This window comes from Diceros bicornis, chromosome 21, assembly GCF_020826845.1.
Source record: "Diceros bicornis minor isolate mBicDic1 chromosome 21, mDicBic1.mat.cur, whole genome shotgun sequence".
NCBI classification, from domain to species: Eukaryota; Metazoa; Chordata; class Mammalia; order Perissodactyla; family Rhinocerotidae; genus Diceros; species Diceros bicornis.
The window spans coordinates 8,780,378-8,805,118 of NC_080760.1; the positions used below are offsets into that span (position 1 = coordinate 8,780,378).

Genomic DNA, 24,741 nt, shown 5'->3' on the forward strand with positions numbered 1-24,741 from the left:
CTTCCTGTCTAGGAGCTTTCCAAGGTGTTCTCTCTTCTGTGTGCAATTCTCTCTCACCTGCTTTTTACCTAATGTCGATTTGTCTTTCAAGCGTCAGATTAAGTAGTATGCCTTGGAATAGTCATCCTTGAATCCTCTAACTAAATTCTGTCCCTATTACTCTCTCTCATAGTGTCCTACTTTTTCTTACCAGAGCACTTATCACAAATTATAATCATAAATGTATTTGTTTTTAATTGTTTTGTGTGGGACTCCCCCAATAGACCGTGCTCCACGAGTGCCAGAACAATGTCTGGTTTTGTGAACTACTGCAGACCCAGAACCTGACGCAGGACAATGGTGGATTTTTTTTTTTTTTTTTTGCTTAGTGAAAAGGAGGAAGAAATACAAGACAAGAGACTAAAGGAAGGGTCAGAAGATGAAAAGAGAGAATAAAACATCAAGGTACAGAGAAAGGAAAATGTGCTTTTTTCCCCCTGAATTCAGCTCAACGAATTTCCATAAAACTATAATGCAGGATAACCATTAAACTGTTTAACTGGAAGGTTCTGCCCTTCTAGCTTTTTTGTCTAAAAGCATGACCACTGAGCAAGTTCTATGAATTGAATGCCCTCACAAAAGACTAACTCTCTCATTATAAATATTTCTGCAATGACAGGCAAGAAAGAACATGCATCTCTAAGGGATAAAATTAAATTATTTGTCCCTAAGTTAAATATCTCAAGGAGAAAGAAAGTGAATGTTTCAAAAAGTGAGGCAATGTTTAATGGCTACCACCTTGGACTGGGAGTGAGGTAAGGAGGTCCAGGTTCTGCTCTGCCATGGGGGAGGGAGTCACTAGGGAATTTTCTTTGCCCCAGTTCCCTCCACTATATATTATTTCCAAGACCACTTCTCCCTTTCTACTAAAAAGAGCCTATGGTTTTATTAGTCATGCATTTATTTAATATTCATTCAATATCCAGTAGATCTAAGTAAAGGTATGTTTGGGCTCTGAACAGATTGCCAAGCTTAACAGTTAGGGAGTGTCTTCTGGATTGATTTTTTTACCTTTGATTTTAATGATTTATAAAACTTAAGTTTGTGTCAGTTACTCTGACCTACAACACCTTGAGAAACGTCATAGAAATGTTTTTTTCAATAGCCTGTGTTAAAGGAAGTCATCTAGAAGAACAATGGACAGAAGACTCTTACATATTATATTTCTGAAGTCTAAAGTGTATTTTTGATAATGTTTCACAGCTAAGAAGACATGAGCCTTTTGACCAAATCTATCTGACCCTATTCAGGACTGCTGGCTTCAAATAAATTTCCTTTAATTTCAAAGTTGGCAAAAGTTGGGCTTTCTGTCATCAGAAGACAAGCTCTTACTGATCTCAGAAAAGTGACACTGCTAGACCACTGGGAACAGATTGAGACTGACACCTACGATTAAGGTGATAAGTCAAGTTAGATATAAAATTCACCAGTGTTTCATCAGGGATCATCTGATCTGGTTTGGGCAGCGAAGGGAGAATTATTGTGGCAAAAGGGCTACCATAAGACACAATTATTGTGTCTTTTGTCACAGGCCTTAATTTCTTTTGACATGATCATTTCTGGCACTTTATAGAAAACACATAGTGATCACAGTTGTCTTTCAGTTCACTGACAGTAAGATCTTTGGGGTGAAGCAGGTTGTGGTGAGAGAGCAGACTTGGAGCCACCTTCAGGGGTAAGGGGTCACTGTGCAATTTCCCTTCTGTGTCTGCCACACTCATGCCTCTGGAGAAGAGTAACTCAAATGTGTTGCAAAGGGGGTCACCCAAAGTTACCTATGGTCAGGAAGTTACAGATAGAAATTCCAAGTAGAAAAGAAAGGAACCTTCTAAGCTATATCCCTAAGTCTTCTAGTAATGTTCTCTCTTATATACATGTTACATGTGTATATATAAAAAAGTCTACATTAGAAAACATATTGCTAAATGATTCTCCAAGGCAGATACTTTAATATGTTTTTCTTTATATATACATTAGCAAAGAATTAGCAGAGGGTAAAATATAATTTTACTTTTATATTACTTTGACTTGTAAACTGGAGAGCCTGAGCATTATTAGAGCAAATGAATCTAGAAAATATTAATGATCAGTTATACAATAACACCTTTTTGTATCCAAAAGACATCTCAGATGGCTTGTGCTCAAACCTGAGGCCAAATGCTATGGCCCTCTGTGCAAAAGTTCATTTTCCTACACAGTCCAGTCAATTCTCCCACATCTGGGCACTGTCACTTCTGTTGCTGCTCCAGGACGACCTGACCCGAGTCAGCCTTAATCTAAACACAGCTTGGTTCTAAGTCAAGTTTCTCCTCTTTCTTTCAGCTCCAATACTCTCTACAACTCTGTCATTTTTTGATTAGGTTTTTCTTTTTGTCCATCTGTATAACTACCAGCAAATAGAAACCTCTCTGAGGCTCAGTTGCCTCATCTGTGTAGTGGGACTAATATCCTTTAGTCTCAGCGTTGTAGCGTTGTACAATCTCATGTGTACTACAAGAAACACACCCTACACAATGCGCATTCATTACATCTGAATAACTAAATGTTGTTTTCTTGTTTTTGAGGTTTATGCCTGGCCTTCTTTCAATCCACCACAAGCACAGTCTCATTTGCTATGTCTAAGTGTGTGTTCTAAGGTACAAATCCAAAGCATTAATAATGCCGAGCACTAGCAGCAATTCTCCAGGTTTTAGTTTCCAACTTCTTCTCTTTGCTTAACAAGTAAAACAAGTACCGTTGAAGGAGCTGGAGGACAGTCTTCGAGGTGCACGCTGTGGAAGCAACCTCACTGTTAGTTTCGTCTTGCCTTCTCATCATGGTGTCTCAGTTCCTGCTGTCCTCATCTCCTCCAAGTATGTGGCTTGTGTGCTGGGCTGGGGCAGCATTACCAAGATCCTTAGTGCCTACCTTACTCAGTAATCCCTTCTCCAAAGACTAACCCTAAATACTAACCCTGGAAAAAAGCAAAGCAAAACAAAACCAATGTCTAAAACCTATGTCTAACTGTCTCGTGTAACTAGAAAGTCAAAGAGTACAAAACTGGTCTACAGCTAAGAAGTCATGTTAAAAACCTTAAAACTGATATAATGAATTTCACACAAATACATATTCCAAACAAAATAAACATAAATTTTTTTCTAATTTTAAAAGAAATATTCTCTAACTCTACACCTAAAGGAGAATTTCTGAAATACATAGCACTTTGAAATAAACCGCCATCCACTTGAAGAGGATTCATATTTAACAAAGAAGTGTTTTCCTATCACTCTTGAATGACATCAGAAGGCACCATAAGAATAGGATGATTGTTAATTATTGTTTCTCCAATATGTGTTTTCTTACTAAGAGTAGATAGAAAAAAATGATTGTTTGATGAACTGGCATCTATACTTTTAATTTCCATTCTGTTATAAATCTGTCTTACTGCTTTGACGGCAATTTAACATAGAAAGAAAGATAACCTCAAAAGGTTACGCCAAGGCTCTGACATAAACTCTTCGGTCAATGATGTGTCTACAGCTATTTGAAAAAACAGAAAATGAGGAAGGGCCTAAATCTGAGCAGAGAAGATGTCATTCCCACAGTTCATATGAGCAAAGTACTCTGAATCATAGTCTGGCCCTTGCTCATGCAGCACCTAGCTGCACTGTCTACCAGGGTCGACACTAGCCACGTGGGGCTACTTAAAATAAAGTTAATTAAAATTAAATGCAATTTAAAATTTAGTTCCTCAGTCCCACTAGCCATGGTTAAAGTGCTCAGTAACCATACGTCATCAGTGGCTAGCTAACTAGATAGCACAGGACAAATACAACATTTACATTACTGCAGAAAGTTCTACTAGGCAGTGCTGATGTAGTCTGAAACAGCACTCTCTGAAAGCCACAGATTTACTAATTGTCATTATTTACTCAGGTTTGTAAGACATATAAAACTTGATAGATCTTGCAGGGGTCTTTTTAGTTATGTAACCATGTCTTTGCTTTTTTCAGAGCAGTACCAATATTTCTTATGTTCATATTACTTTCAGTAACACGAACCATTAAAAGTAAAAGTAAATGCAGCAAATTAAATTTTTTAGGACTTTTTATATAAATAAACAGACAAAATCTTTTGTCACACCACGTGTCCCAAATTTTGATGCAAGAAAAAATCAACCAAACAGAGACAACCCATGTATATGGTGAATGCAGCCAAGATATTGCTCTGGGAAGAGACTCTACTTTCTCTAGGTGACCACAGGCACCCCCCAGCCTGTGTCTTGTCACTCACCGAACTCTAGGTGGGTCCGAGCCGAGGGAAGGAGCTGAGCCACTTCCCTGCTGACACGTGAAGGGAAGAGAGTACACTCTCTGCACCACCACTCGGACCCCACCTCCCGGCCACGTGGCAGCTCCTTGGTTTTCTACTGCATCCAGAAGAGAATCCCTCAGGGGAGCCTGGGCTAGGATGTGCTGTTTTGCTTCTTTGTCCCCGTGGGTCCAGTCTGTCCCCATGGCGGTGAGACCACTACACATAACCTGGCCAAGACATGCAAAAGGAACAATTTCAGTTTGACTCACGATGGCACGCTACGTATCAAATAATGACATTCTTAGGTAATCTTCTGATGTAAATGAAGAACACTAAAGGAATGATGAAGATAAAAAACAAACCTATGGTGTGGGTCTTTATGTCTGCCAAGTAACTACTGCTGCCGAGGAGGGCAAGGTGAGCAAGAGGAACACGGAAACAGCAGAGTGTTTCCTACCAACTGAAGCACAGACCATCTTGGGTCGGTGAAAACATATGAAAAGTCCTGCTATTAAAATACCTCATGGTAATTAAAATTTTTCTTCTTTTATTAGGTAACAATCCCAATAGGACAAACTAAAAAACAAAATAAAAGAATGACTAGGGTTTGATAAAAATGAATCATATTAAGTGCTTGTTGCTTGTTATGTGCAGTCTACTAGGCTAGGCACTTTACACGCTCACATAGTCTCCCAACAACCCTTTACAATAACATTAAATATCATAACGAGATTACAACACTTCTAGCGGGCTTCCCACATTCCAGGCACTTTTCTTTACACATTGTGCTTACATAACAAATCCATTTAACCTTACAACAACCCAAGGAGGTAGATTATAGCATCATCATCATTTTACAGATAAGAATATTGAGACACAGAGGAAATTAAATATTTTGCCCAAGGTCACCCAGCAGGAAGTAGGTGAGGCAGGATTTGAACCAGGGCACCTGGTTCCAAAGTCCATACTCTTAACTACTATGTTATACTGCAGCTTCACTGTCATTGTTATGAGACAAAAACATATCTCATGAATTTAATATCACATAGCTGTTTAAAACTATATGTTAAAGCAATAATGCATGTTGAGCCATATTTTAAATCTGTTACAACTAAATTGATTAGAGAGTCCTCCTTTCTGCATAATCCCCTCCAGACACTTCTTTTGATAGTCAAAAGGAGATTCTGCTTGATTACACATATACAAATCAGGATGAAAGTCTGTCTACTTGTCTACCTTTCTTCCTTCTCCTCCCGCTATCTGTCAGTCTCAGTGTTCCATTCAGTGCTGATTCAGGTAACTTGGTGACTATGAGGCAGGTCACTGGAGTTACAGAAACTTAGAGCTTGGAGTGGTCCCGGGAGTGCCCTTAGTGCCCACTGTGAGTGAACTTTAGTGATTCCCGAAATTTATCTTGGCTGATGATCATGGCTCAGGGCCAATAAAATTCCAAAAAACAATCTCCAGTGTATAATCTAAAGTTTACGCAGCTCTTTTTATCCCAAGGGATACAGATATTATGAAAAAGAAAAACAAGATTTTTTAATAATAAAAGAGGGCTTAAAGAAGATTCTTAGACAATTGTGAGATGAGAAGAGAAAAAAATGAAAACTCATATATTTTAATAAATGAGAATAAAGATTAAAAATATATAATTAGAAAGATGAAATACTGTAAAAAGACCACAACTAAATACTGAACTGAAACATAATTTCTTCAGACATAACAATAATAACCAGATGCTCTAGCATATATATTTGCAGGGGAAGTAAAGGCAAACATCTTCACCTATACCAAAGCCCTTTCAAACAATATTATTACAAAGCATAAAACCTCCAAGACAATGAGAATTTACCTGGCTTTCAGGTGAATTCTCTGTTGGACTCTTAAATCTAAACATCTGGGCTAAAGTGATGTTTCTTCTTGGACGGGGTGTGTCCCAACAGTGCATTTCTTGTGTTGTTTTTGAATCTTCTTTGGCAACAATTTTCTGACAGAAATAAGTATTCAGAATAACAGGGCAACTTCCATTTGGGATAATAAGCTTTTGCCTGGAAAAGGGAAAGAAATACAACAGTTTATTTGCAATGTTGGATTCCCTTCACGTTCTTGCTAAATCAGGAATACAAAGAGCAAAAGACTCACCCGCTATGGACAGATAAAACCAAGCCAGCCCACTAAGTGACAGCCACCTCTGCAGGTTCAAGAGTGACTGTCAAAGGATCCTATTTTACTTTTCCAGTGAAAGTCCTGTGTCAGGAGAAAGGGGAATGGAAGAAGTGCCTGGGGTTGAGCTCCCTTGGGTCCTCCTAGTCTGGTAGATGATGGCCTTGGGACACCTCACGGAGAAATGCAGGGAGTGAACAAAGACTATCAGTAGGCTCAAAGAATTGCCTAGACATCGGAATAAATGCTATTTACAAATAAAACCTTCAGACATTTCAATAGCTCTAATCTTTCAAAGAACATGACACAAAATTCCAAAAGAACTTCTACCTTTGCTATCAAATGGATCATAGTCACTGAAATGCCTCATATTTAAGTAGAAAAGGAGTCTGGCAATATAACAGACATTTATATTCTCCTAGTTCCTCTCAGACATCTGATTTGAGAAGACTCTTTAATGCTTAAAACAGGTAGTGCTGCTTAACGTTAAGAAAAATTTAGGACTTCCACTTCTGGGAAGATGGAGTAGACATACTTTTCCCTATTTCTCCCATTAAGCACAACTAAAATGCCTGACATTATATATAGACTAAACACAAGAAGACGCTGAAAGGTAGATAGAAGAAGGCAGACCAGCTAGGACCTAGAGACCTTGGGACCAAGGAACAATACAGCAGTGAGTTCCTGGGTTTTCTTTTTGCCTCTTATATCCCAGACTTGGAACTGAAGAAGCTGGCAACCTGAAAACAGCAATGGGTACAGACAAAAAAAGCCCCTACCAAAGCTTACTCTCTCCAACCAAAGGCCCAGGGAAGGGGCAGCCTAGTGTGACAGAAAACTTTTAGAAAATAACTTCTCTACTCTAAGGAAGCACCACAGAAAAACTGACCCATTACCCTACACACCAGCAGAGGGCAAGTGGGGAGCCCAGACTTCCACCCTCATCAGGTTGCAATGAAGCCCAGTTAAGGTGGTATGAGAGAAGGCAGGATAGGGTGTTGGGACTTTCATCTCTGCAGGCTTGTAATGAGCCCCCCTCCCGCCCACCCTCTCCACACACCATGATGGAGATCATCTGGGGGAGCCTGGACTTCCCACCCAACCTGACATTAGTAACTAAACATCTCTCCCCACCCCTCTGATGTAGAGTCAGAGTAGGCTTAGCAGAGAGTCAGGACTTTCACACCACCCACCGGCACTGAGACCACCCTCTACCCTCTGATCTTCTGCCAGTGTTGTCAGTGGAAGCTGCATGGGGAGCAGTTCTCCTCAGCCAGGGTGATGTGAATGGAGGTCTAGCAGGAAGTTGGAACTCACATCTGCCCAGCAGTAACAAGGAGTCCTTCTCCGACTCAGGTATCAACGGAGGTCAAATGGGGAATCTGGACTTCTACCTCCACCTGGAAAAACAAGCTCTTTACCCCCTCTACTTCTCCTCTCAGAGCAGTGTCAGACAAAGCCCCCTAAAACAGGTTTAAGTAAGACCCAGAGTCTCATATCAAAATACCCAAAATGTACAGGTTGCCATCTACAATCACTTGTTATACTAAGAACCAGAAAGAATCTCAACTTGCATGAAAAAAGACAATTAATAGATGACAATGTTAAGATGACACAGATGTTAGAATTATCTGACAAAGATTCTAAAGCAGCCATTATAAATATACTTCAATGAGCAATTACGAATGCATGAGACAAGTGAAAAAATACAAAGTCTCAGCAAAGAAATAGATTTTTTTTAAATGGAAATTTTAGAACTAAAAAATAAATAATGAAAATAAAAAACTCAATAAATGGGTTCAACAGCAGAATGGACAGAGAAAAGAATCAGTGAACTTGACGATAAAGTAATAGCAATTAGCCAATGTAAAAACTAAAAGGGAAAATAGACTGAAAAAACAGTGAACGAACCTCAAGATCTGGGGGAAGGAAAAGATAAAAATGGAAAGATATAGGTAAATACAATAGGCTTTGTTACCCTGGTTGAGTTTTCAAAATTATATTTGGAGCTGAAGCAAAAATTATAACACTGTCTGAAATGGTTCTAAATGTATGCAGAGGAAATATTTAAGACAATCATATTATAAATGAGGACAGTAAAGGGATATAAGAAGTAAGGTTTCTACACTTCAAACAAACTGGCAAAATGTTCACCTAGCAGACAGTGATAAGTTACGTATATAAAATGTAATGCCTAGAGTACCCAATAAAATAGCTATGAAAAGAGATACACATAAAAATATTATAAATGAAAAAAACATTAAAGTGAAATTCTAAAAACTGTTCAAGTAACCCACATGAAGCCAGGAAACAGAAAACAGAGAAATGAAAAACAGAAAGAGAACAACATAGAGAAAACAAAAAATAAAAAAGTAAACTTATGTCTTAATGTATAAATAATTACATCAAGTATAAATGGTCTAAATATACCAAAGAAAAGACAGAGATTAGCAGAGTGGATTAAAAAACATGATCCATCTATATGCTGTCTACAAGAAATTCACTTCAAATATAAAGACATGGGTAGGATGAAAGTAAAAGGATGGGAAAAATACATCATGTAAACATTAACACGGATACAGTTGGGGCAGGGGTACCATTATCAGAGGAAGTAGGCTTCAGAGCCAAGAACATTATCAGAGGCAGAGAGAGATGTTACATAATGATAAAAGGGTCAGTCCTCCAAGAGGACATAGCAATTGTAAATGTTTGTGCACCAAACAACATAGATTCAACACACATGAAGCAAAAACTGACGAAACTGAAAGAACAAATTGACAAATCCACAATTAGAGTTGGAGACTACAATACCCCTCTCTCAACATTTGATAGAACAACTAGACAGAATATCAGCAAGGATGAAGAAGAGTGCAACAACACTATCAATCAACAGGATCTAATTGACATTTATAGAACACTCTACCCAATGACAGCCAAATACATATTCTTTTCAGTAGCCCACAAAACATATTCCAAGAGAGACCATATTATGGGCCATAAGACAAACCTTGACAAATTTACAAGAACTGAAATCATATAGTGTGTTCTCTGATCACAATAGAATCAAACTAAAAATCAACAGAAAGATAACAGGAAAATCTCCAAATACTTGGAAACAAAATAATATGCTTCTAAGTCATTCATGGGTCATAGAGGAAGTGTCAAGGAAAATTAAAAAAACAAAACAAAACATTGAACTGAGTGAAAATGAAAATTTAATATATCAAATTTTGCGGAAAACAGCTAATGCAATACTGAAAGGAAATTTTATAGCACTTAAGCTTACATTAGAAAAGAGGAAAAGTCTCAAATCAATAATCTAAGCTCCTACATCAAAAACCTAGGGGGGGAAAAAAGAGCAAAATAAACCTAGAGCAAATACAAAGAAATAAACAATAAAGAACAGAAATCAATGAAATTGAAAATAGAAAAACAACAGAGAAGAAACACTGCAACAACAAGTTGGTTTTTTGACATGATAAACTGACTGACAAAGAAAACAACAGAGAAGATACAAATTGCCAATATCCAGAATGAAACAGAGGATATCACTAACAGACTATGTAGATATCACAAAGCTAGTAAGAGACTACTACAAACTCTACATATAAAAATTTTAACAACTTAGATGAAATGGACCAATTCCTCAAAAGCACAGGCTACCAAACTCAAACAAAACAACATGAAATAGATTATTCGAATAGATTTATAACTAGTAAGGAAAAGGAATATGTAATTTAAAAACTCCCAAAAAGGTATCTCCAGGTCCGGATAGTTTTACCTGGCGAATTCTACCAAACATGCAAAGAAGAATTAACACCAAGTCTATACAATCTCTTTCAGAATACAGAAGAGAAGGAAACAATCCCTAATTCATTTTGTAAAGGTAGCACTACCCTTATATGAAAAGTAGACAAAGATAGTACAAAAAAAAGAAAACTACAGACCAACGTACCTCAGGAATATAGATACAAGAAATCTTTAATAAATATTAGCAAATAGAATTCATAAATACATAAAAGGAATTATACGATATGACAAAGTGGAGTTAATTCCAGGGATGCCAGCCTTGTTTGATATTTGAAAATCACCTCCACCACATTCAAGACAAAAGAAGAGTTATATGATCTCAACAATTGATGCAGAAAAGCCATTTTACAACATTCAACACTCATTCATAATAAGAAACTCAGAAAACTAGAAATAGAGAACTCCCTCAACTTGATAAAGAGCATCTACAAAACTCCTACAGCCAACATCACAATTAACAGTGAAAGAATAAATGTTTTTCAACCTAAGCTGAGAAACAAGGCAAGAATGTCTGGTCTCACCACTTGTATTCAGCATAGAACTAGAAGTTTTGCCAGTGCAATAAGGCAAGAAAAGAAAAAAAAAAAATGACATACAGATCAGGAAAGAAAAAATAAAACCATCCCTATTTGCAGATGACATGATTGCTTGTGTAGAAAATTACAAGAAATCTACAAAATAACTCCTAGAACTAATAAGTGAGTTCATGAAGGTCACAGCATATGCAAAAATCAAATGTATTTCTATATACTATCAACAAACACGTGGACACCAAAACTAAAAATATAAATCACTTATAATTTCAAAAAATAAACAAAGAAAACCTTTAATGTAAATCTAACATAATATTATGTGCTGAAGCTACAAAACACTGATGAAATAAATCAAAGAAGATCTTAACAAATGGAGAGACATACCATATTTATGAATTGAAAGACTTAATATCATAAATATCATAAAAATCATAAATATCATAAAAATATCATGCCAAGTCTCCCCAAAAGGATACATATATTTCAAGCAATTCCCATCAAAATCCCAACAAGATTCTTTTGCAGATATATATAAACTCACTCTCAAATTTATATAGGACATCAACAAGATGGCAGAACAGGAAGTCTCTGCTCACATGGTGATAATAATTTGGCAGCCATCTATGGTCAAAAGTGCCTTTGTGGGAGCTTTGAGATCCAGCTAAGAGACTGTGAAACCCTGCTGCAGCTCACAACCAATGAGGGCTATTTAGAGAAGGCACGCCTATGCCCAGGTGGCAGGCATACTGACTGTGGTCCTGGCTACAGACCTGGAAAACAGTCCCATCCTCTTTGACTTGGTCCTGTCACCAGTACTATCTGCCAGAGGATCTGCGTGGAGCCATACCCCCTTCATGCCTCAGATAACAGGCCTGCTGAACTCAGTCCCAGCTGTGAACCCTAAAGCAGCCCATGACCCAGCTCCAGCCAGGTTTGTAACTATATATCTGATACGGGATCAATATCCAAAATATATAAGCAATTCATACAACCCAATAGCAAAAAAACCAAATAACCCAATTGAGAAATGGGCAAAGGATCTAAATAAACATTCTTCCAAAGAATACATACAAATGGCCAACAGGTATATGAAAAGGTGCTCAACATCACTAATCATCAAGGAAATGCAAACCAAAACCACAATGAGATATCACCTCATACCTATTAGGATGGCTATTATCAAATGGATAAGTAATATCAAGTGTTGTTGAGGGTGTGGAGAAAAGGGAACCCTTGTACACTTTCGGTGGAAATGCAAATTGGCACAGCCATTATGGAAAACAGTACAGAGGTTCATCAAAAAATTTATAATAGAACTACCATATGATCCAGCAGTCCCACCTCTGGGTATATATTAAAAAATAAAATAAAATCAAGATCTTAAAGAGATATCCCATGTTCATAACAGCATTATTCACAATAGCCAAAATATGGAAACAAACTTTGTCTGTTGACAAATGGATAAAAGAAAATGTGGTAGGCATGTATGTATATTACACACACAAAATGCATTATTATTTAGCCATAGAAAAGAAGGAAATCCTGCCATTTGCAACAACATGGATGTGGATGAATCTGGAGAACATTATGCTAAGTGAAATAAATGAGACACAGAAAGAGAAATACTATACAATCTTACTTATATGTGGAATCTAAAAAAGTTGAACTCGTAGAAGCAGAGAGTAGAACTGTGGTTGCCAGGGCCTCTGGGGTGGGGGAAATGGGATGATTTTGGTCAAAGGGTACAAACTTTCAGTTATTAGATGAATAAGTTCTGGAGATCTAATGTACAGCTTGGTGACTATAGTTAATAATATCATATTGATTAGTTGGACTTTACTAAGAGAGTAGGTCTTAAGTGTTTTCACCACACACACAAAAAAGGTGACTATATGTGGTGAGGGATGTGTTAATTAGTTTGATTGTGGTAATCATTTTATAATGTATACATATATCAAGTTACCATGCTCTATACCTTAACTATAGACAATTTTTATTTGCCAATTATACCTTAATGAAGCTGAAAAAATTAAATTAAATTTATATGGAAAGGCAATGGAACTAGAATATCTAAAAAAAGTTGAAAAAGAAGAATAGAGTGGGGGGAATCACTCTACCTGATTTCAAGATTTACTGTGTAGTCACAGCAATCAATACTGCATGGCGTTGGTGGAGGAAGAGACATATAGGTTCATAAAACAGAATAAAGAACTCAGAAACAGACTCCACAGATATGCCCAACTGATTTTTGACAAAAGTACCAAAGCAATTCAACAAAGGAAGTAGCCATTGAATACCCATAGGCAGAAAAATACGAGATTCAAACTAAGTCTCATATTTTATTAAAAACTTAATTCAGAATGGATCATGAACATAAATGTAAACTATAAAGCCATAAAACTTTTAGAAAAAACAGAGGAGAAAATCTTCAGTATCTAGGGCTAGGCAAAGAGTACTTAGACTTGAGACAAAAATATTTTACCCATAAAAGAAAAAAATTTGATAAACTGGACTTCATCAAAACTAAAAACTTTTGCTCTGAGAAAGACCCTATTAAGAGTATGAAAAGACAAGCTACAGAGGGAAAATATTTGCAAACCACATATCCAAGAAAGGACTAGGATCTAGAATATATAAAAAACTCCAAAAACTGAATAGTAAAAAAAATGAACAATCCAGTTAGAACATGGACAACAGTCATGAACAGACAATTCACTGAAGAGATATACAAATGGCAAACTAGCACATGAAAAGATGTTCAACATCATTAGCCATTAAGAAAGCACACATTAAAACCACAATGAGGTACCTCTGCATTATCAAAATGACTAAAACAAAACCAAATGCTGGTGACAATGTAGAGAAACTGGATTGCTCACATATCGCTAGTGGGAATGTAAAATTTTATAGCCACTCTGGAAGAGTTAGGCAGTTTTCTTAAAAAAACATGCAACTACCATACAACCCACTGCACTCCTGGGCATTTAACCCAGAGAGATGTAAATTTATGTTTATACAAAAACCTATACAGAAATGTTCATAGCAGTTTCATTCATAATAGCCTCAAACTGGAAACAACCTAAATGTCATCAATGAGTGAAGGGTTAACAAACTCTTAAATCTATACCATAGAATACTATTCAGCAATAAAAAGGAATGAACTAGGGCCGGCCCCGTGGCTTAGCGGTTAAGTGCATGCGCTCCGCTGCTGGCGGCCTGGGTTCGGATCCCGGGCACGCACCAACGCACCGCTTCTCCGGCCATGCTGAGGCCGCGTCCCACATACAGCAACTAGAAGGATGTGCAGCTATGACATACAACTATCTACTGGGGCTTTGGGGGAAAAAATAAATAAATAAAATTATAAAAAAAAAAAAAAAGGAATGAACTATTGATAACACAGAACAATGTGAATGACTCTCCAGGGAATTATGCCAAGTGAAAAAAATAATCCCTAAAGAAATGGAGAATATATTAATGGTTGCCATAGTTAAGGGATGTGAGAGAAGAGGGGAAGAGAGGGAAGTTGATACAATTATAAAAGGGCAACATGAGTGATCCTTGTGGTGGTGGAATTGTTTTGTATCTTGACTGTATCAGTGTTGATATTCCGGTTTTGCAAGATGTTGACACTGGGAGAAACTGAGTAAAAAGGAGACAAATGATCTCTCTATATTATTTCTTACAACTACATGGAAATTTAGATTATCTCAAAATAAAAAGTTTAAAAAATATAATGGAAGTTCTGTAATATTAATCATTCTAAGACAACATCCCCAAAAAATCACCCCATTGGTTCATTCAAGCCCATGAGGTTTCCAGTCTCTAAAAATTTCCTTTATTAAGGAAAAACACCTATATTAACAGTTATGATCAATATCTTATTTCTGTCCAAGTATCAGTATTAGCTATGCAAACATAAATTTGGGCTTTATGCAAAATATTCTGTTATGCAAATTTCCCTACTCAAAGATAAAATGCTTAATATGACTTCATGTAATATGTTTTGGACTCAACTTACTTCTCTAATTGTAGACCATGTAATTATACGTAAAGCTTGTAATCCTACATGATTCTTGTTCAAAAACTAGACCCATGTTTTCTACTAGATTTTAGTTTATCCTAATCTAGATCAATTCCTTAGTGTCTAGTATATTTCCATACAATGTATTCAAACACAAATTTGCAATAGTAATATTTTAAGACTATGGGCTATAGGTATGGTAACCCAGAAATAAAAAAAATTATGAGAGATCGACAGAGACAGAGGTAAAGACACAGAGAGAGAAAGTAGGCAAGAAGAGGCTACAAGAAAATAGAGGGTAAGGGTGGGCACAGTGTCTAGCACTGTCCGGGTACAACTGCAAATATGCTGACACAGCCAGATGGATGTCAAGTTAATTTAAAAAATATGATAAAGTATTATTTTAACAACTAAGTTAAGAAGGGGAAAGCATTAGTTCAAGTTTTTTTTGTGTATTTAGAACCTTTCAGTTTACAGACAAACATATCAATATTAGAACTATGTTTGGCCCAATTCAAAGTCCTGTTTAAAGCCCTTAAGGTTAAACTGAATTAAAAACAGCGAACGATTCCAACTAAGTGAAAGCTTAGTTTAGCCTTTCTTCTCGCTATCAAAAATTACTACAAACTTCAAAGCTATTTTAATGAGTTCAACCTTCTATTTATTCTATTTAGCTCAAGTCCAAAAAAGATATCTTCTTTACTTAATATAAATCCTCTCTCAAGAGGGCTAATTCGCTGATTTAGATGGCTCTAAATGTTCTTTGCCTCCCGGGCAAGACCACATGGCTAACTATGAGCAATTTATCTGCAAAGGGGCATAATTTACACACACACATGCAGATCCAAAAGGAGCCAATTTTTCTGATCTCTTTGACAAAGTGAACAAATTCATGCTAAACGCAAGATTATTCCATCAAAATGAATAAAAACCATTATATATTTAGCCTGCCGCATGTGCAAATATATTAGGTAAATGTAAAAAAGTACCCATGACCTCAAGCATTATGTTCTTGGAGTTTTTGCTCACTTTCTTCCATTTGCCTCTTATGTATAGGCAGACTTGATGGGTCTCAAAGTATTTCAAATTCCTCGCTAATCTTTATTCTAATGCTACTATTTTTATTAGCTAACAAAGTCTAATACTCCATATTTCAATATTTGCCTATTAGAAATGTAGGTACCTTTAATACTGATGATTCCCTTATTTTCTAATTTTCTTCAATACTTAAAATTCAATTTTATATGAAAATATGCAAAACATATTCTTAATAAAAAAATTAACTTTGAAAGTCTGCTATTCATAGTAATCTGACAAAAAAGATTGACTTGGCAGGAACCCTTTCTAGCAATAAAAATATAACTCTTTTAGTTTGAAATGGGGAAAAAAATGAAGTTAGCTGATAAGCGATTAACAAAAATAAACATTAAACGAATATTTTAGGCTTCATCAAAAGATAGAAAAGTGACGCAGTTGGAATGAGCGATGTTGTCTTTAATTAAATGTGTGTCATTTTGCAACATCACAGGCAATTCTGTTTACTCACCCAACTCTCTGCCTCGACAGCAAAGTTAGGGTTGACCCAAGTTCAGACTATTCCAGATTTCTGGAGATTATAGAGATGATATACAGGTTCATCCCAAACAGGTAGATTTTAAAGTCACTGATTTACCTGGTAACAATTAATCTGGACCTCTTTTATAATTAAACAAATCATTACAAATTTAGCAAAAAAAAGTCTTAACTCTATTCTGAAATGTGGCTAATTTTATATTTTCAAAAATAGCACTTACATATGTATGTCAGTGCTGTTAACTTTGCTTAAAAGAAAGGAAACCCAGGTAGAAATAATGGTCCTTTGGCCCAGCTGTGGGGCTCTGACAGAGACAAGAACTCAGGCAATGCCACTGAAGCATGTGGCCTGCTCATCCAGCCCCGCATCTTCTGCAGGAAACAAGGGGGACACTTTCATAGATCATTTATACTAATGACGACACAATTGTTTATTTAATCTTACATAAAACAAAAATATATGGATATACATATTTAGTAAAATTCTCCCTGATTCATGTTAATCAAACTGAATTAGTCTAGAATAGAAATGATTTGTAAGGAAATTTAATTCATTACTTTAAATCACACATAAGGTAACAAAAGTATAGTATTTAGGAAAGAGAAAGTTGGCCAATGTTCTTAAACAGATACGACTAATTATTTTATTAATGTTAATTGACATATAACATTACATTAGTTTCAGGTATACAACATAATGATTCGATATTTGTATATATTGTGAAATGATCACCAGAATAAGTCTAGTTAACATTTGTCACCATACAGTTACTAATTTTTTTCTTTTGATAAGAACTTTTAAGATCTACTCTCTTAGCAACTTTCAAATAAGTAATACAGGACTATTAACTATAGTCACCATGCTGTACATTACATCACCATGACTTATTTATTTTATAACTGGAAGTTTGTATCTTTTGATCCCTTCACCCACATTGCCCATCCCCCAGCCCCTGCCTCTGGCAACCACCAATCTGTTTTCTGTATCTATGAGCAGATAACAACTAATTTTTGATTACCACATTACTTGTTTCTGTACAAATAGTACTGGGATTTGAAAATAATTGATTCTCTAGCCTAAGGTAAACACACTTTTGAAATCTTGTTCAAATTTCTCATATACTCACAAGTCTCCTTTACCTTCCAAAGATAACTACACAGGTAAGCATTAGTTTAACTTGATTCAAAAGATAATAATTTCTGAATTAGGGAATCTGAATGAGGTTTAAAGTACGACTCAGCATCATATGAGAATTCTGAAATTTAAACACAGATATAACTTTTTACATTCATATGATCTGGGAAATTAATTCAAATAATAACATACCCACATAAAACAGATTTGTAAGGCCAGTGAATACGGGAAAGACCTTAAAACCCATATCTAGGTTCCTTTGGTTCATTTGACTCTCTTTTTACTAATCACTGGGCCAGGGGACTGGGAATGCAGTCAGAGACAAGAAGGCTGAGTGGACAGTTTCCCTGCAAAGGAAGAAACTGTTACTGAGATATGATACCCTGAGGGAGGACACTCTGGAAGTAATCCCACTGGGGTTAGGGAAGGCTTCCCAGGAGGGGTAGCCAGATGAGGGATGCCATGGGTCACAGTGTCTGGGACAACATCAAGCACACTAACATCCATGTTATATGTGTCCCAGAAGGAGAAGAGCGAGACACAGGGGCAGAGAATCTATTCGAAGAAATAAAAGCTGAAAACTTCCCTAACCTAAGGAAGGAAACAGACATCCAGGTACAGGAAGCACAGAGAGTACCAAACAAGATAAACCCAAAGGGGCCCACACCAAGACACATCATAATTAAAAGATCCAGAATTAAAGATAAAGAGAGAATCCTAAAAGCCGCAAGAGAAAGACAAGACACATACAAAGGAAACCCCATAAGGCTATCAGCTGACTTCTCAGCAGAAACCTTACAGGCTAGAAGAGAGTGGTACGATATATTTAAACTGCTAAAAGGAGGGGCCAGCCCAGTGGCGCAAGTGGTGAAGTGTGCGTGCTCCACTGCAGTGGCTCAGGGTTCGCTGGTTCAGATCCCGGGAGCGCACCGACGCACTGGTTGGCAAGCCATGCTGTGGCAGCATCCCATATAAAGTGGAGGAAGATGGGCACGGATGTTAGCCGAGGGCCAGTCTTCCTCAGCAAAAAAAGAGGAGGATTGGCAGATGTTAGCAAAGGGCTGATCTCCTCACCGAAAAAATAAATAAATAAATAAAGTGCTAAAAGGAAAAAAGCTACAACCAAGAATACTCTACCCAGCAAGGTTATTATTCAAAATGGAAGGAGACAGAAAAAGTTTCCCAGACAAACAAAAATTAAAAGAGCTTATCACCAAGAAACTAGTACTACAAGAAATGCTAAAGGGACTTATTTAAGGGGAAAAGAGAAGACCACAAATAGGAAAAATTATCTGTTTCCATGATAAGAGGGTTATGGATACAAATGCACAAAAAAGAGGTTAGATATGATATCAAAAACACAAAATGTGGGAGGAGGGAGTTAAAGAGTAGAGCTTTCAGACAGAGGTCAAACTAAAGAGACCATCAACTTAATATAGATTGCTATATACATAGGTTACTGTATATGAACCCCATGGTAATCACAAACCAGAAACCCATAATAAATACACAAAAAACTAAGAGAAAGGAACCCAAACATAATAGTAAAGAAAGCCATCAAACCACAAGGGAAGAGAGCAAGTGAAGAAGGAAGAAACAGAGAACTACTACTAAAACACCAAGAAAAAAAAGTTAAAAAATACCAGTAAGTACATACTTATCAATAGCTACTTTAAATGTTAATGGACTAAATGCTCCAATTAAAAGGCATAGGGTAGCTGACTGGATGAAAAAACAAGACCCATATATATGCTGCATACAAGAGACACACTTCACAGCTAAAGCACTCACAAACTGAAAGTGAAGGGATGGAAAAAGATACTCCATGCAAATGGCAATGAAAAGAAAGCTGGGGTAGCAATACTCATATCAGACAAAATAGACTTTAAGACAAAAACTGTAACAAGAGACAAAGAAGGGCACTACATAATGATCAAGAGAACAATCCAACACGAGGATAGAACACTCGTAAATATCTATGCACTCAACGTAGGAGCACCTAAATATATAAAGCAATTATTAACAGACACAAAAAGAGAAATAGACAGTAACACAGTAATAGTAGGGGACTTTAACACTTCCTTTACACCAATGGATAGATCACCCAAACAGAAGATCAATAAGGAAACATTGGCCTTAAATGACACATTAGAACAGATGGACCTACTAGATATATACAGAACATTCCATCCAAAAACTGAAGAATACACATTCTTTTCAAACGCACATGGAACATTCTCTAGCACTGATCACATATTAGGCCACAAAACAAGTCTCTATAAACATAAGAAGACTGAAATAATACCAAGCATCTTTTATGACCACAACAGTATGAAACTAGAAATCAACTATATGAAGAAAATCTACAAATAAGTGGAGATTAAAAAAAATGCTACTGAACAACGATTGGGTCAACGAAGAAATCAAAGGAGAAATCAAAAAATACCTGGAAACAAATGAAAATGAAAATACGACATGCCATAATTTATGGGATACAGGAAAAGCAGTTCTAAGAGGGAAGTTTATAGCAATACAGGTCTATCTCAACAAACAAGAAGCATATCAAATAAAGAATCTAACAATGCACCTAAAGGAACTGGAGAAAGAAGAACAAACAAAGCCCCAAATCAGTAGAAGCAGGAAAATAATAAAAAGCAGAGCAGAAATAAATGAAATAGAGACTAAAAAAACAACAGAAAATATTAAGAAAACCAAGAGCTGGTACTTTGAAAAGATAAACAAAATTGACAAACGTTTAGCTAGACTCACCAAAAAAAAAAAGAGAGAAGGCTCAAATAAGTAAAATCAGAAATGAAAGAGGAAAAGTACAATAGACACCTCAGAAATACAAACGATTATAAGACAATACTATGGAAAGCTATATGCCAAAAAATTGAACAATCTGGAAGAAATGGATAAATTCTCAGAATCATACAAACTTCCAAAACTGAATCAAGAAGAAATAGAGAATTTGAATAGACCAATCACCAGTAAGGAGATCGAAACAGTAATCAAAAACCTCTCCAACAATAAAAGTCCAGGACCAGATGGCTTCTCTGGTAAATTCTACCAAACATTCACAGAAGACTTAATACCTATCCTTCTCAAACTCTTCCAAAAAAATGAAGAGGAGGGGAAGCTGCCTAACTCATTCTATGAAGCCGACATTACCCTGATACCAAAACCTGACCAGGACAACACAAAAAAAGAAAATTACAGGCCAATATCATTGATGAACATTGATGCAAAAGTCCTCAACAAAATACTAGCAAATTGCATACAACAATACATTAAAAAGATTATACACCGTGATCAGGTGGGATTTATTCCAGGGATGCAGGGATGGTTCAACATTCGCAAATCAATCCACGTGATATAGCACATTGATAAAATGAATAAAAATCACATGATCATCTCAATAGATGCAGAGAAAGCATTTGACAAGATACAGCATCCATTTATGATAAAAACTCTGAAGAAAATGGGTACAGAAGGAAAGTACCTCAACATAGTAAAGGCCATATATGACAAACCCACAGGTAATATCATCATCAATGGTGAAAAACTGAAAGCTATCCCTCTAAGAACAGGAACCAGACAAGGATGCCCACTGTCACTACTCCTATTTAACATAGTACTGGAAGTCCTAGCCAGAGCAATCAGGCAAGAAAAAGAAATAAAAGGGATCCAAATTCGAAAGGAAGAAGTGAAACTCTCACTATTTGCACAAGACGTGCTTTTATATATAGAAAACCCTAAAGAATCCACCAAAAAACTTTTAGAATTAATAAATGAATACCGTGAAGTTGCAGGATACAAAATCAACATACAAAAATCAGTTGCATTTCTATACACTAACAATGAAGTAGCAGAAAGAGAAATTAAGAATGCAATTCCAATTACAACTGCAACAAAAAGAATAAAATATCTAGGAATAAACTTAACCAAAGAGGTGAAAGATCTGTACACTGAAAACTATATAACATTGCTGAAAGAAATTGAAGAAGACACAAAGAAATGGAAAGATATTCTGTGCTCTTGAATTAGAAGAATTAACATAGTTAAGATGTCCATACTTCCTAAAGCAATCTATAGATTCAATGCAATCCCTATCAAAGTTCCAACAACATTTTTCACAGAAATAGAACAAAAACTTCTAAAATTTATATGGAACAACAAAAGACCCTGAATAGCTAAAGAAATCCTGAGCAAAAATAACAAAGCTGGAGGTATCATACTCTGTGATTTCAAAATATACTACAAAGCTATATTAACCAAAACAACACGGTATTGGCACAAAAACAAACATACAGATCAATGGAATAAAATCCAAAGCCAAGAAATAAACCCACACATCTATTGGTAGCTAACCTTCGACAAAGGAGCCAAGAACATACAATAGAGAAAGGAAAGTCTCTTCAATAAATGGTGCTGGGAAAACTGGACAGCCACATGCAAAAAAATGAAAGTAGACCATTCCTTACACCATACACAAAATTAACTCAAAATGGATTAAAGACTTGAATGTAAGACCTGAAACCATGAAACTTCCAGAAGAAAACATAGGCAGTACGCTCTTCGACATCAGTCTTAGCAACATATTTTCTAGCACCATGTCTGACCGGGCAAGAGAAACAACAGAAAAAATAAACAAATGGGACTACATCAAACTAAAAAGCTTCTGCACAGCAAAGGAAACCATCAACAAAACAAAAAGACAACCTAACAATTGGGAAAAGATATTTGCAAACCATACATCTGATAAGGGGTTATTCTCCAAAATATATAAAGAACTCATATATCTCAACAACAAAAAAAAAACTAACAACCCAATTAAAAAATGGGCAAAAGACCTGAACAGACATGTCTCCAAAGAAGATCTACAGATGGCCAACAGGCACATGAAAAGATGTTCAACATCATTAACTAGCAGGGAAATGCAATTCAAAACTACAATGAGATATCACCTCACGCCCGTCAGAATGGCTATAATTAACAAGATAGGAAACAACAAGTGTGGGAGAGGATGTGGAGAGAAGGGAACTCTCATACGCTGCTGGTGGGAGTGCAAACTGGTGCAGCCAGTATGGAAAACAGTATGGAGAGTCCTCAAAAAATTAAGGCTAGAACTACCATACGATCCAGCTATTCCACTGCTGGGTATTTATCCAAAGAATGTGAAAACACCGACGCGTAAACATACATGCACCCCTGTGTTCACTGCAGCGTTATTCACAATAAACAAGAATTGGAAGCAACCTAAGGGCCCATCAAGGGATGAATGGATAGAGAAGATGTGGTATATATACACAATGGAATACTACTCAGCCATAAGAAACGATGAAATCCAGCCATTTGTCACAACATGAATGGACACTGAGGGTAATATGCAAAATGAAATAAGTCAGAGAGAGAAGGCCGAATACCGTATGATCTCACTCATTAAGTAGTAGATAATAACAACAAACACACAGAGCCAGAGATTGGACTGGTGGTTACCAGAGGGGAAGTGGGGAGGAAGGAGGGCGAAAGGGATAATTAGGCACATGTGTGTGGTGATGGAATGTAATTAGTATTTGGGTGGTGAACAGGAGAACATGATGTAATCCATGCAGAAATAGAGGTATAATGATGTACACCTGAAAATTATACAATGTTATAAACCAATGTTACTGCAAAAAAAAAAAAAAAAAGAGCATGTATGGATTGAGATTAATATTACAGCACGTTTACCTAGTTTTTCTAAAGATCAAACTGAAAATAAAAACAAGCCTAAGATTTCAAACCTCACTTGATAAATCACATGTACAACCAACATCACCAGTGAACACTATCACGACCTGGACTCACACTGATTCTTCTGTTTAAGGAACTTGAGGAATATGCATTTACTTTCTGGTAAACTCCCAAAGCATCCTTGAGAAGTCGGTGGCCATGGTGGCAGGATGGCTAAGATATGAGAGACTATAGACACCAATGGAATACACAAAAACGAGAAAGGAACAGTCTTTCACGCAGTCTAAGTCCTAGGGTTTCTTGTGGAAATATTTCTTTTAAAAAGTAGAGAAAACTATATGTTCAATAAAAATGACAATTTGTCAAAATGTTTTCTGAAAATAGAAATGAATGTTCAAACACCTATGCTTTGCATTAAGAACCATTTCCACTTCTCTTCATCTGAGAATGTTATATATAGAACTCAAATAAACAGGAAACAACCGACTTTTTTTTAATGTGACTGAGACCAGAGAAAGAAAACCAAGCGAAATATCTTTTCATTTTCTATCATTGTCAAAGGTTGACAGTTCTATCACTATCAACACTGTCAACATGTGAAATACCATTAGCAACTCATTTTCAGGAAGTCTCAGGTTTGTGAGACATATTTATTTTTACTTTCCTACCTGTTATGCTTTCTCAAATTTTTTCTGTCTAGCAACTAATTAAATCAAGAATATATTTTGCACTGAATACATTGATAGGGAAAATTGTGACTGACACGTAGATTACCAGAACTCCATTAAAAAACTAACAGTATTTGGGGCCGGCCCAGTGGCATAGTGGTTAAGTTTGCATGCTCCGCTTTGGTGGCCCAGGGTTTGTGGGTTTGGATCCTGGGCACGTACCTACACACTGCTCATCAAGCCATGCTGTAGCAGCGTTCCACATACAAAATAGAGGAAGCCTGGCACACATGTTAGCTCAGGGACAATCTTCCTCAGCAAAAAGAGGAAGATTTGCCAATAGATGTTAGCTCAGGGCCAATCTTCCTCATCAAAAAGAAAAAACTAACAGTATTTATTCCAAATCATAAAATAAGATCAATTTGCTTGTTTACTCTCTAGGGAGAGTACTGGCAAATCTGTGGTGGGTGGCAAAGAGGATTAATGGATTAATGGGATTAATGCAGTGACCTAAAGAAAACAAACACAAATAGTGGTTGGCCCGGTGGTGTAGTTGGCTGAGCTCGGTGCACTCCGCTTCTCAGCCCAGGTTTGTGGGTTTGGATACCAGTCACGGACCTACACCACTCATCAAGCCATGCTGTGGTGGCAACGCACATACTAAATAGAGGAGGATGGGCACAGATGTCAGCTCAGGGTCACTCTTCCACAAGCAAACAGAGGAAGATTGGCAACAGGTGTTAGCTCAGGGACAATCTTCCTCAC

The 24,741-nt window shown here is 36.7% G+C and overlaps 1 protein-coding gene across 3 annotated transcripts in view; it reads right to left on the reverse strand.

The window, feature by feature from the left end:
* Positions 1-24,741, reverse strand: part of SPIDR (scaffold protein involved in DNA repair) — a 472,343-nt gene that overhangs the window by 125,299 nt on the left and 322,303 nt on the right. For all 3 annotated transcript variants that reach the window (XM_058564544.1, XM_058564547.1, XM_058564546.1), the window contains exons 10-11: positions 6,188-6,383; positions 4,312-4,559 (exon numbers count right to left, since the gene is read on the reverse strand). In XM_058564544.1, coding sequence (XP_058420527.1) covers positions 4,312-4,559; positions 6,188-6,383 — 444 coding nt within the window. The remainder of the gene's footprint in view (positions 1-4,311; positions 4,560-6,187; positions 6,384-24,741) is intronic.